This window comes from Ochotona curzoniae, unplaced genomic scaffold (assembly GCF_017591425.1).
Source record: "Ochotona curzoniae isolate NIBS_2020 unplaced genomic scaffold, NIBS_Ocur_1.0 contig_430, whole genome shotgun sequence".
NCBI classification, from domain to species: domain Eukaryota; kingdom Metazoa; phylum Chordata; class Mammalia; order Lagomorpha; family Ochotonidae; genus Ochotona; species Ochotona curzoniae.
Window position 1 is genome coordinate 9,439,419 of NW_024466219.1, and position 14,925 is coordinate 9,454,343.

A 14,925-nucleotide genomic window follows, 5' to 3' on the forward strand; every position below is an offset into this window, starting at 1 on the left:
AAACCATAAATACCAAAAGTACAGTTTTCCACTTTTCAAAATTTGTATAATGTGAACCAATTTCACATATTTCATGACAGACTGAGGAGCATGGCAATGCTACTCTCCCCTCCTACCTCCAGTCCCCACCCTGTCTCCTCCTTTCTCATTTATTTTATTTTTCCATTTTTTTTTTACAAAGGCATATTCATTTCACTTTGCAATTATGGGCCTAACATTCCATTAGGTAAAATATATGAAGCCATAGCAAGCAGAAAAAAGAAACTCAATATTCCTCAGGAGTACAGTCAACAAACAGCTCTAAACAATCATTAAATTCCAGCTGTCAACCTCACTCATGCAGATCACATTTTCTGTATTTTGTATATTAGTTATTACAGATCAGGAAAAGCGTATGATATTTGTCTTTTGCTGACTGGCTTATTTCACTAAGCATAATGACTTCCATTTACTTGTAGAAGACAAGATTCCATTCTATATGGCTAAGTAGTATTTCATACTGTGTATATGGCACAGTTTCTTTACCCAATCCTCAGTTGATAAACATCTGGATTGATCTCATATCTGAGATACTGTGAATTGAGCAGCTGTAAACATGAGGGTAAAAGTAACTCCTATGCTGAATTCAGTTCATTTGAATAAATACCCAAGAGTGAGATGGTTGGCTCTTACAGAAGACCTTTTTCAGACCTTCCAGGAATCTCCATACTGTCTTCAATAACAGTTACACTGGTTTACATCCCCACCCACAGTGGATTAGAGTACATCTTTCCCTACATTCTCTTCACCATCTATTCTGATTTCTCTATGACAGCCATTCTAACCGGGATGAGTAAATGTGGCTTTCATTTGCAATCACTGATGGCAGGTAAATCTGAGCATTTTTCACATGATGCCCATTTGAATTTCATTCTTTGAAAGAGAATTGTTCATTCTCCCCTTTGCCCATTTCTTATCTGTACTGTTTTGTTGTTGAGTTTTTTAAGCTCTTCATAGATCCCAGATACTACTCCTCTATCAATTGCATAGTTAGCAAACATTTTTCTTCCATTCTGTTGGCTGTATCTTTCACTTTGTTGATGGTTTCCTTTGTAGTGCATAAGCTTCTTAGCTTGATGTAATCCCATCTGCTTATGTTTTGCCTTAACTGCCTGTGCTTCTGGGGTATTTTCCAACAAGTTTTTGCCCACACCTATGTCTTACAGACTGTCCCTAATGTTTTCTCCTAGTAGTTTGATGGTATCAGGTCACAGATTTACATGCTTGATACACTGATTTTTATATAATAAGTTTTATGGGGTCTTGTTTCATACTTCCGCATAGGGAGAGCTAATTATTCCAGCACCATTTGTAGAAGAGACTGTCCTTTCTCCCCACATTGGTCTCAGTTTGTTTGTCAAAACACTAGTCAGATATGTTTGGATTGATTTCTGAAATTTCTGTTCCATTGATTTTCATGTCTATTTTTGTTCAGTACCAGGCTATACTAATTGTAACTGTCCTGTAGTAGATCTTGAAGTCTGTTACTGTGATGTCTCCAGCTTTGTTTTTGTTGTTTATGATTGCTTTGGCTTTTCATAATCTCATGTGTTTCCTTATGAATTTCAGAATAGTTTTCTCTAGATCTGAGAAGAAAGAACCTTGCAGGTTTTGGTACAGATGGTAAATTGCTTTAGGTAGTATGGACATTGCAATGACATTAATTGTGCCAATCCAAAAACATGGAAGATCCTTCCCATGTTTTAGAGTCTTCTATTTGAAACTTTCTTTGTCGTGCTATAAATGTCATCACAGAGATCATTCACATGCATGTTTAAATTTACTGCAGCTTTTGTGAATGGGACTGAGCTTACAAATAATTTTTCATACTCTCTTCATGTCAGCCAGTAGATTCTGAATAGGTCTCATCGCAATTGAAAAGGCGAGATCGGCAGCAATTCAGACCTGTTGAACTATCAAAATTGCTTGAGCAGGACCCTCAGAGTGTGCCTCACATTGGGGACCTGGGATGGGTGGCAGGCTGGAAGGAGCTTTTCCCTTTGTTTCTCCCCGATCCCAGATACAGGAGGAAAAATGATATTAGTGTGGAAACAATGGTCTTACCCACTTTCCTGTAGCCCTTGACCCTTTGTACCCTAATCAACTAAGTAAGATTATTTTTAAAAAATAATTTTTAAAAAACAAATAATTTTTGAGACAAGAAGTTGTTTGCATATACAGGCTAACAGGCTGTTGGCTTTATATCCTGCAAACTCATGAAACTCTTTTGTTTTCATATAGAGATAATTTTTTGTTTGTTTGCAAACAGGATAGCTTGATTTCCTCTCCTTCATTTTTTTTTTTTTCTTGGCTAATGTCTCTAGCTAAAACTTCTAGGACCACATTGGAAACAGTGGAGAGAGTGCACACCTTTGTCTGGTCTGGATCTTAGTGGAAATGCATCCAACTTTTCCCCAGTATGATGCCAGGTTTGGGTTTTTCCTATATTGCCTTGATTGTGTTGAAGAATGTTCCTTCCATATTCAATTTACTTAAGGTTTCCATCATGGAAGGATGATGCACTTTCCAAATGCTTCCCCTGCATCTACGGAGATAATCACGCAGTTTTTACTCTTCAGCTTGTTAATGTGGTGTATCACACTTATTCACTTGCTTATGTTAAACCAGCCTTGCTTGTCAGAGATGCCAAACCACTTGGTCATGATGAAAGATAGTTCTGATATGTTGTTGGATTCAATTAATTTGTATTTGTTGAGGTTGGGGTTTTTGTTTGTTTTTGTTTTCCTTTTATTGTTTTTCTTTGTTTGTTTGTTTTCATTTATGTTCATCAGGGATCTTGGTCTATAGCTCCCCAGGGCATCTTTTTCTGGTTTTCGAAGTAGGTTGTGCTTCCCTCACAGAAGTTTGGGAGGATCCCCTGCCTTACAATTATTTTGAATAGTTTGAGAAGAACTGGAATTAGTTCCTCTTGAAAAGTTCTGTAGAATTTAGCAGTGAAGCCATCCAAATCTGAGCTTTTCTTTGTTGACAAGGTATTTACTACTAATTTAAACCTTATCTCAGTTAATAGTCCATGTAGGTTATGTATGTCATCATGACTCAATTTATGTAGATTTCATGAGTGTAGAAATATATCCAATTCTTCTAGATTTTGCAGCTTGTTCACATCCAGTTATTTTTAGCAATTCATGATGATTCTTTGGATGTCTGTGATATCCTTAGTTTATTTCCCTTGCTTCCATTTTCATTTCTAATTTTATTGATTTGGATTTTCTTCTTTCATTTGGTTAGTTGGAAAAGTATCAATTTTGCTTTTTTAACAGCTCTTCAATTCAGTATCCTTATGTATTGATTTTTGGTTTAAATTTTGCTTATTTCTTCTCTAATTTTAATTATTTATCTCTTTGCACTAATTTGGGGTTTGGTTTATTGTTTGTAGGTTTACTGATGGAGCTTTACTGATGGATGATTTAATTAGTGCCTTTCTGACTTCTTGATATAGGCACTAGGCACTATGAATGTCCCTCCTAACACTGTTCTGATGAGCAGAGTTGTCATCTTTAGCTGTTTCCACTCATTTTCTGATTTCCTCTTTGATTTTCCATGACCCACTGTTCATTCAGTAGCGTGCTATTTAGTCTCCATGTGTTTACATGCCCTATAAATGTTCTTGAGTTGTTGATTTACGGCTTTATTCTTTGATAATCAAGTATGATTTCATTTTTTTCTTAATTTGCTAAGTCTTACTTAGTGGGTAGTGTAAATTCAATTTCGGTTTGTTTTGGAAGATTTTTACTTTATCTTATGTTTAAGCCAAAGAATTTTGCTGGGCATAGTATTATTGGTTGACAGTCTTTCATTTGAGACCTAGACTGCATCTCTCCGTTCTTCCCAGCCTGTGGAAGAGAAATCAGCTATAAATCTAACTGGGGACTCTTGCAAGGCAATCTGTTGTCTGCAGATTCTACAGTCTTTATTTTTTACTGTGGGAAGTTAACTATAATGTGTGTGGTGCAGATCTTTTCTAATCATGCTTATTTGGAGTTCAATGTGCATCCTATACTTGTATACCCATTTCTTTCCCCATTTGGGGGAAGTTTCCAATTATTATTTGACGGAAAGCCTTCTAGTTCATTCTCTTTCTGTGCTTTTGATGGAATCCCTTAAATCCTCCTGGCAATGTTTCTGGTTTCTCTCATTTCTCCTTCTTGACTTTCATTGACAGATTTTTTCCAAGGATTTGTCTTCTAGCACAGATATTCTTCCAGCTCACTAAGCTAGAGTTTTCTATTGTATCTTTTATTGGTCATATTGAATTCTTCATTTAAAATATTTCAGGCAGATTTCTCTTTGAAGTCCCAATCTTGTGAGAAAACTTTTCATCCCTGTCATGTAGGCATTTTCTTCATTCATGCATTTGCTTTTCATTTCTGTTGAGTAATCTTATGATTTTTTTCAATTATTTTCAGGCATCATCAATCTCTTCATCTTCACATTTTAATATTGAAGTGTTGTTCCTTTGGGGGAACAATGTCTTGTTCATTTTTCTCATGATTCTTGCTTATGCTTAGGCATTCATAGGAAGCGCTTGTTGTTTGGTTTATCTTTGACTGATGGCTCTGTGGTGTGGTGGAGTGACTGGATATCCGAAGGTGTGTACTGAGTGTGGGCAACATGCTCAGGTCTGTGCAAGACTGCACCAAGTTGAACATGGCATATCTCCTCATGGTAAATCCCCACATTTTTAGTGGGATCATTGTCTCACCTCCTCTGTTTTAAGGTATTCAATGCCCGAGGTTAGCCCACACTGGTTACAACCCACCCACACTAGCACATGAACCACATAAAAGTCTGTGCCCAGAGCTGCAGCTACATGTGACAGACACAGTATCATACGGTCACAGAATTTGCAGTCTTTGTGTGCAAGACTCCCACAGTCAGAGTGCTGAAGCTCTCCTCCCCAGAGGGCAGCGACATTCCCAACAACAGTTACTCAGCAGGATTCACTGCCAGGCCTCACTGAGGGAGGAGATGTAACAGGTGTCACAGTCCCAGATATACATGCCAGCTCATTCCGTGCCACTAGCCCTGACACAGAGCCAATGGGTAACGCATATTTATCCTCTGCATAGAACTGTGTCCATGCAGAGTCAAGCACACATCACAGCTGCTGCAGCTGCAGGATCTTCACCTATCTCATGCCAGCAGGTGTTTAAAGCAAGACCAGGCCACCTTCACAATGACAGCTTCTCCCAACTAGTGCAGGTGCTTTGTAAGAGAAGGTCCCTTCCCAGGGGTGATCAACCAGAACCCTTCCCTCGCTGTGGCTCCTATGCAACTCAGACTCCGTGTGGTCCACGACCTGCTACATCAGGTGATGCTGCAGGCAATGTCCTCCAACCTTTCTTCTCTGGATCTACGGTAGCCCTCAGTCCTTGGTGCTGTATCTCTTACTTAGTGCATTTTATAAAAAACACATTGCCCTCAACCATGTTTTAAATAAAGAAATAGGAACAATACATGCAATTTTATTTAACTACTCAAAGTTTTTTTTGTTAACTACTCAAAGTTGAATCAACATTCTTTATTGAAAGCAATATATTAAACCAAAATCATCTAGGTTCATTTTTACCATGATCACAGTTTTAGAGACAATTTAATGCACTCTGCAAATGATTCCATAATTGTCATATTAAAAAAAAACTCTGCTGTATGAATTCCAAGTATATCGTTTAATTTTAGAAGAAATGAACTAAACCAAAAAGAAATGTTTGCTTCTATTTAAATGAAAAACCGCTCTTAGCATCACAAGAGTTGGAAAATAAAACACCTCTAGTTTTCCAGTCTGGAAAATCTCCTGCTACTAAGCCACAGAGGTCCCTTCCCTCAGAGTACCTCGTGACGGCCTCAACAGTCCCATCCCACACTCCAGTCACAGTCACCTTGTGCTAAAGGACAGCATGACGTTCAGAATGGCAGTACACAGGTCACACAACACACTGAGAAGTAAAACTGCCACCAACAATTTCAGCAGACATTGCTGGCTGCTGTGGCCACTAAAAGAATTTAAAATCACCGAAAGGTCTTGATTGATAACAACCCCTAACTGCACCACTCTGCTACAGTGTTTAAAGCACAGGGGACAAAACCACACATCAGTAACCTAAACTAACAAGTGGGCTGGGCTTCTCTTTGTTCTTTCACCAACCGTTTAATTCTTAATCTGCAGAAACATTTTCTATGCTCTGCTTTCAGATACAGTGCTGACACAAGCAGCCCATTAGGAAACAAACTCGGAGTGTGTGTGATCCAGATGGAGAGGTTAACATCCTCTGGACTCTCCTTCCACCCAGCTAAACCGATAAATCCACATTTAAGAGGTGATTTTCTGGGGATCACAAGACTTCTTTCTGCATCTGCCCCTGATGCAATTAATGAGAGAAGGAGACAGAAGGAAAAAAAGGCATATGCTAAATGCCCGGGGGGCAACTATAACAAAGGAAGAAATTATACTTTACTAATGCAATTCCAGCACTCACAATATACTGCTTGCTCTAAATCTCCCAGAAACAACATGCACTACACAATCAAATCTCTGTAACTAATACGCTTACACTTCACAAGGGTATTCTTTGCCAGCTACATGTTGGTCAAAATAGTCACTAACATTGAGACATCTGCTTTATGGAGAAACATCCCTTCCACCCACTTCTGCAGGCCACAGAGATACACTCTAGTTAACATATTACTGACAGGCAGATGAGAAAGCTCCTGTCAGAGGCTGCCCAGCCGGGTGTCTGAGACAAAACACACATCCCCAGCTGACTAGTTAGAGACAGTCTGGTGAGGTGCAATTACAGAGGCGTATGACAAGGCTTCATGCCTGACTGATTTACACAGTAATCCTCCCTACCTATGGTCACAGAACAGCAAGAAGTTCACTGATACATACTTGTAACATCATGATTTATTCCTTTGCTTTGAATACAAGAGACTGACACAGTGGTCCACTAGTCTAGCAAGATTCACTTGGTGCATAAACATTGAGGGCCTGCCTACAGCATGCATAAAATCATGTTCTTATTCAGGGTTACAGGAACCATGTTAGTGTTTGCTTAATAATTATAAGTCACCAAAATAAAACTGATTATGTGCCAATTTATTAACTTGGACATGTAAAATACAAAAACAGGCACTTATACATATCAATTTGGATATATAAGGAGGAAAAACAATTTTTTGAAAAATATCAATATTCTTGATTCTTACATAGCTTAAATCTGATTTTTCAATTCAAAGCTTATATTTATAAATTTCCAATTATAATTTTTAGCTAAAAGGGGCATCCCCAAAGAGGAATTATCTCTACAGAAAAATCACCACTAAACCCAGCAGCATGCTATAAGGCCGGGAAACATTTTGCCATCACAAGCACAAAAAAATTATCCCTGTGCAGGAAAAGGCAACAGAGTTAAAAAGACTCTTGAAACACAATAGAATGATTGCTGTTAAGACACTTTAAGTTATATGTATTCTTCTAGAAAGTTTGGCTGTGGATGCAAAAAAAAATGAAAAATGGACAAGATACAGTTTCTTCCATTAATATTAAATACACTAGAGTCTCTATGTCATACGAAAATTTAACAATATAAAAAATTCAAAGACAAATCAATTCATTGTTAGCTACTTTTCCTTGGGAATTTTGGAGATTTAATTAAGTCCATTTTTGAAGAACAGTTTATCTCTCATATACTAGTACTTGATTTGACATGTTATTTACTGTGAATGGATTTTAAAGCAAATGAATTTTTATGCACTTCATATAGAAAATAATTGTTTGGGCCCGGCGCGGTGGCGCAAGTGGTTAAGGTCCTCACCTAGCACGCCCGGGATCCCATATGGGCGCCGGTTCTAATCCCGGCAGCCCTGCTTCCCTTCCAGCTCCCTGCCTGTGGCCTGGGAAAGCAGTCGAGGACGGCCCAAGGCTTTGGGACCCTGCACCCGCGTGGGAGACCCGGAAGAGGCTCCTGGCTTCGGACCGGCATAGTATCGGCCCGTCGCGCTCACTTGGGGAGTGAATCATCGGACGGAAGATCTTCCTCTCTGTCTCTCCTCTCTGTATATCCGCCTTTCCAATGAAAAAATAATAAAAATAAATCTTTAAAAAAAAAAAAAAGAAAATAATTGTTTCAGATAGATGTAAGTTAATCAGCTTCCCCCAAGTAATATGAAATAAAATAGATCTGATGACTTAGAGGCAACATCACTGTCAGGTTTTCATGAACTTTCATATACAGATGGTATTAAGTACATAATCGACATAGGGGAGAAGTCGCTGAATAGCCTTTAGGAACTAGTCTGCTTTTTAAAGTCAAACATTAAGCTAAAGGACTGTCCCAATACTTCTTTGTACCACACAGCAGATCTAGACTGTTACACTTAGGAGTCTTGGAACATTTTTCCCTCAAAGCACATTGTAAGCACTTCATATGTGTGTGTATGTATATGTCTCTAGTTTTACTTTTACAACAATCTTCTGAGATTATGACTGCTATTATTCTCAATTTATGCAGCACAAAGCTGAGTCAAAGAGTAGTTCACAAGTCATTAAGAGGTAGATATGAATTAAAACAAAACACCAATATTTCAGAAAACATATCCTCCGATTTATTTCTGCTACTGTGTGAGATAAATCAGTGTGTCCTTCCTTTATGTCTCTAACTTCATCATTTTTTTTCAGATCTCAACTCAAACATGAACTCATGATGAAGCCCTTTCCAGGATCATTGCATATGGCTGAGTAACCTGCCCCTCCCCACCTATCCTACAGACAAACTCAATTTATCCTTCAGCCCTTAGCATTCACTGTCTCATGACAACATAGCTATTTATGCACTTTTGTTTTGTATCTGCTTCACATCAGTGGGTCTAAGAATCAAGATGGTCTGGACTTTGCCTCACTGATTGGTGAACTCATGATCCATATGCCTGGCACATCACATGTTCCTAAAAAACAATTATTTATTCCTGCAAAGAGTTAGTTCCTAGGCCTATAAGACAGTGTCTCTCTCTATATATTTTTTTAATACTTAGGATAAAATCCATATGGAAATAGACTTGATTATAATTTTTAAGTGCTATGCAAAAAATGAGAAGGAGGAATAAGGAAGAAAAAGAACGATTCTCCTTTAGTGGAAAGCTTGAAATACTATAAAAGCAACTACAAAGGTACCAGACAATTCAGACTGATTTCCTCAACATCTCTGAGATGGGGAAGAAAGTACCATCATCCATGCCACTTACAGGTGCTTACTCTGACGTTACTCTACTACTTCTCCAGACCTTTCCTATAAAGGTATGGTTTTTCACTATGTCACAAAGCACTTTCGGTATTTTGGGAAAGTGACCATATCAATAGTACATTGCAAACTCTCAAAAGTGTGGGGTTTTTTTTATTACAAATAACCCAAAAATTAGAAGACTCAGCTTCACATAACCCAACTCCAAATAATTTGATCTCCAGAGAACATTTAAACCACTCCCAGTGTCAAGTGCTAAACAGAGACATCCTAATGAACCCTTAAGACTGCTTCTCCTCCAACAAGCTAGAATAAAGTTTCTATTTCTGTAACAGGAAAATAAATCATTAAAAGCATGATTTCATTTTGATCAATTAAACAAATGTGCAGAAACACAACTTCATACAATATTGAATGGCACTTAATATTGTAGAGTATTCAAAACTACATTTAAATGTATATTAAAATTAAAAACTGAAAATGTTACATTTTTAATGAATAAAGAAGAAAATTATAAAATCTAACCAGACACTCTTGAATATTTTTGTCTGACCCAAGAAAATCTTTTCTCATTGCCTTTAGCACAGTAATGAAGATCCTCCAAAAGAACACTTTAGTCAGTGTGATAAAACCTGTGCTTTATAAAAGGGCTACTTTGACTTTTAAGTTATTAACAGACTGAAGAGCTCCTCCAAATCAGGACTATTATAGAGTCTACTTCCAAACCACTACTTGGCAACAAAGATGCATCCATCTATTAGCAGGTTAGGATAGCAGCTATTATCATGGCCCCTTGATTTCTTTCAAGTAGCTCCAGTGGAAAAAGCCACAAGTGAATAATAAAGATCTCATAATAGCTCTTAAGAATTCTTTCTGTGGTAGAAGTCACTAAAATGAACTCTGGAGAGTTAAAAAGAAAAAGAAACTCTCATCTTCTGATAAGAAAAAATAATTAACCTGACTTAATGCATCTCAGAAGGCCTTCTATAAATCAGACTTTTGTACTTCAAGAGCCAGATTGAAACCATATATCTGAAAAGTATGTACAAATTGTCTTATAAGTACACACCACACATTTCTAAATCTGCAGAGGTTTTTTGGTCTTTTTGTGAAACACTCAATACACGCCACTTGGAAGGGAAAGTGTGAAGTACTCACAGTGCTTAATTTAGCAGAGGTAATGACGATACGCCTCTCGTGCAGCATACTGGCATACAGCTGCAGCATATTGTTCACATCCACAGCCACAAAATATTCAGTAAGATTTCTCTGTACAAGTGAAAAAGAATTGTGTAAGTTACAGCTCCGGGTGACTAGGAAGGAAAACATTTTATATAGTTACTCAAAAGAGTCATTAAGTTCAAAGGATATTATGATTTTTAAAAAGGCATTCATTAAATTAAAAATGATTCTGCCAGCATATAAAGCATGTAGCCTTTCAGTATTATCTGAAGCATAACCCTTTTCTAGGAAGTGCCTCTCAGAGGGAGATCAGAGATGACACTTTCCCATCTTCCACAGACCCTCCTTCCGAGCACTTGAAAGTGTCTGAAAAAAGTTGATTTCCAAGGCCCCCACCTGGACTCAGAGAATTAGAATCTTGAGGTACAGCCCCCGAAAAACCTACTCTTTGAACACACCCAGTGATTCTCGTGCATGGTAAAGTCAGAGAAATTGCTACGCTAAAAATACACTTGAGTCTTTCCATGTTTGCCATAAACTTTGTGGGGGAAAACACGAAATCAGGTGTTATAAATGAGATACGCAAAGGACTAAGTGGATTTATTATCAGTCCTTTGGCTCTTCATTCAGGCAAATCCACTGTCTATAACCCACATCAGGCTTGCTTCATATCACTACCACAAAATGTAATTTGGCTGATGTTTTAAGGATGATCCTTGCATCAACACTTGAAATTATCTTCCCCCAAAAAACAAAACAGGCATATGATACACTAAAAATGGTTTTTAGATCATCTTCCTGACATTTTTCTATAATCAAACTTAAGCACTTCAAAAAGCAAAAAAGTAACAGACTCGGTTTAATATTGCCCAGAAATTCAGACTACAGTACCAAGAAGATGATGAGCTTGCAGGCTAGAACTTTCAGGTGGGCAAGAGAAAAGGAAGCAGTTGATTCTTCAATTTCCAAAACATAGAAACTTTACCATGACACACTGGTAGCAACAGGATCTGTGATTACCAGTGAGTAATGCTGAATTTTATGGGGAAAGGTTCACTTTCTGTTTCTTTATTGGAAGCCTACTTCATGGCACAATTCTTCATGTATAAAATCACTTTTATGGCTTTCAACATTAATATTTTTTCTTCTATCTCAAAAATGACTAATTTTAAGAGGAATGGTTTTCCAACCAAAAAGGTTGCCTATGTTTATCCTGTTTCCTCTTTTCCTACCCAATCTTGCTACACAGTAAAAAAAAAAAAAAAAAAAAAAAAAAATTAAAAAGATGCAAAATCATATTTTCTCAGTGGTAGTTTTTTCCTCGACTACTTGTTTATTTAAAACATTCAAAGCAATGGACTTTGTTAAACTGAGATATTTCTTAAATCAAGTTGTACGTTAGTCAATTTAAGAGAAATGTAAAAGGAGACAAAAGTAGCGGGAAGTAGTTTTAACTTTGTGTTACAAACTCTGAGGTAAACTGGCTAGGTCACACAACTCAACACACAGTCAGGCATAAGGAAAACTCAACGGTGCCCGGGCCATCATGCATGGCGGGCAAGGCTTCAGAGTCGAGCCTAGGACACAGCAGTTTAGAGGACCTATTTCAAACCCACGTTACGAGAAATTTGGTACAAAGTGTTTTTACAGGGGTTATCTGGATTCTTCTGTTTGAAAATAATCTCTGGTGGTCCTAGTTAGACACTAGTAAATTTATAATTATCTTCCTGGATATTATTAATTCCCCATGTGCTTTCAGAAAGCAAACACTTAATAGGTTTCAAAACATATTTGAGAAAATGGTAGGACTCTGCAGCAATGCTATGCATATCTGGAATACTGCTTCTGATAAATCTCCTCTCACCTTGGAATGAATTATTTCTACAGATTTATTTTAACTTTCCAAATGGAGCTACAGAGAAATTATACAAGAAAACAGTCCCTTTTCACAGAGTAATCAAAATGTATTATGCTACTTCATTTACTTACCTATATAAGCTTCTCTACAAAACATTAGCTTCCAATAACTAGTGAAACACTGAAAATAATTCTAATATAGATACAATTAAGACTCTAAAAAATGTAAAATTCTGCAATGTCTTAATTTCTTACAATTCTTTGTCATCTTACAACAGATGTACTATTGTGAATTAAATTCAAGAAATAAAGGATATCTAACATTTGAATACTAATATGCAAGGAATCTAAAATATTCCTGCTGGCTCACTAAAGCAATGACTTGTGTAAAGATGTTTCCAGTTGCTGGAATTCTTCTGCTGAGATCTGCTTGACCAGACACTGGGGAGTACAGGTTCTGACTGAATATGAATGGTCCTTCTCAGCCTGGTTAACACCTAATTACGTTAGCAATGACAGTGTAACAGCATAGTTGCCTATTTACGTATCTATTTATTATAGACATGTGGGGAGGCAGCAAATGCCAAGCAAGGACATGCTGCCCTGGTCCCCGCAGGGAGCTGAAGTTTGCCTAGAGAAAGGGGTCTGTGGACATATTTGAAGGAAATTGGCATAGGGCATGTTATACAAAGTGGAAATGACCACTGGCATCTTCCACAGACTGGGCCACTGCACATACAGGTAGGTGAGGGAGATGAGACAGAGTACTTCAGTGGGGACAAACTGGAAGGCATTGTCTGGGTCAGGCCAAGACACTCACCCATGTAGGAAGCTTGGACTAAACTAAATAGTATTTCCCTTGTCCCACTGGCACATACAAAAGCTGGGGCTGTGAGGGTATGCCTGGCTGGGCTAGACCACAGCACCTGCCTATGACCGTTCCAGCAGGGTATAAGCAATGTCAGGCTGGGCCTCAGCACCCACCAGAATATGACTTGCGAGCTCACCTCTGTGGGACTATACCACCCACTGGTTTACGTGGACAGCTGATGGACTGAGCTGTGATGGACCACAAAACTCACCTGACAGAAACTCAGCTCATTCTTGTGGGAGCCTGGAATGTGTAAAGTCTGGGTGGGGCCAGAATGCAGCACTCACTGACAAACGCAAAAGCCTGGACTGAGACAGACCATGCTGCACCCACTGGCATGCATGGGATCCAGGAATTAGGGCAGGCCTGATAGGAAAACTTTGAGAACTCAACTACTAAGCCACACCCCAACTGGGGAGCACAAGAGCCAGAGGTGAGGGTGGGTCAGGTCAGGCAGGGGAGCAGCATTTGTGTGGGCCAGATCCGGGGAAAGGCTGAGCTGTGCCAGGCACAAGACTCTCTGGCATGCATGAGAACCAGGAGAGGGCATGAGCCACACCAGCTGGGATAGGCAGCAATACCAACCAGGAAGAAGCTGAGACTACTGGCAGGCCAGGCCAGGCTGAGTGGCAGCACCTGCCAATATGTGCCAAGACCCAAGACTGGGAACAGGACTGGTAGGGGAACTCTCTGGGTTCCCCTGGTGGACCATAGTTTCCATAGGTGAGTGTGAAAGCTAAGACGGGGGTGCATTAGACTGTGATAAGCTATGTTAGACTGGCTAGGCTGAGCTAGGCTGTTCTAAGCTGCTGTACCTGCTCATGTGCATAAGAACCAGAATGGGTGCAGGCCAGCCAGGCTGAGTTACAACACCAGCTGGCAAGTGCCAGGACTGGGTGCAGGTTATGTAAGGCTTGACTGCAGTGCCCTTCAGCAGGCACAAGATTCTGGGTTAGGAGCATGCCTTGCAAGGGAACTGCAGGTACTTCTCTGCTAGGTTATACCTATCATTGATAAGCATGAGAACAAGGGTGGTTAGGAAGGTCAGGCTGGAAAAGGTGGTGAACCTGTAGGCATACGTGAAAGCCAGGTCTGGGGGCAGGGCAGGCAAAGCTAAACTACAGATACCACAGGTATGCATGAGAGCTGGGCGGGATGTGTGCTGGGCTGAGCTAGGCTGCAGTAGAGGCTGGCACACACAAAAATTGGGGCTGGGGTCATGCATGGTAGGAGTTAATGGGGGTTGCCCTGAGTAGGCCACCACATCCACTGGTATGTGGCCTGTGGTGAGCTGGCTGGGCTGAGCTACAGCTCCCCTCAATTCACATAAGATATGGAGATGGGGCTGAACTGAACAGCCAGCTGCTTCCATTGGTATATGCATTGGTTGGTGCAGGTGACAGACTGAAACTGACACTGCACTGGCTAGCATACATAAGATTCAAGTCTGAGATCACCACAGATGAGATTTCCTGGGGAATTTCCCAACTAAACTGCTGATCTCAGCCCCAGTCACAGGGAAAAATCATAAGATGTGTTGTGCAACCTTGGAATGCATGTATCAGGACTAGGCCTTCCCAGTTGCTGATGCCTGTCCAATGGACAACATGCCCAGATGCACATAGGGAACATAATAGCCAGCTCATCTATCCCAGTAGGAAAACTATCAAAACCACTCAAGTAACACCCTTGGAACACTCTTTCCTACAACAGGAT

At 39.4% G+C, this 14,925-nt stretch overlaps 1 protein-coding gene across 2 annotated transcripts in view; it reads right to left on the bottom strand.

Moving 5' to 3' along the window:
• The window catches only part of DENND1B (DENN domain containing 1B), a 217,548-nt gene that overhangs the window by 98,431 nt on the left and 104,192 nt on the right, over window positions 1–14,925 (bottom strand). For both annotated transcript variants that reach the window (XM_040985408.1, XM_040985407.1), the window contains one exon: window positions 10,458–10,568. In XM_040985408.1, coding sequence (XP_040841342.1) covers window positions 10,458–10,568 — 111 coding nt within the window. The remainder of the gene's footprint in view (window positions 1–10,457; window positions 10,569–14,925) is intronic.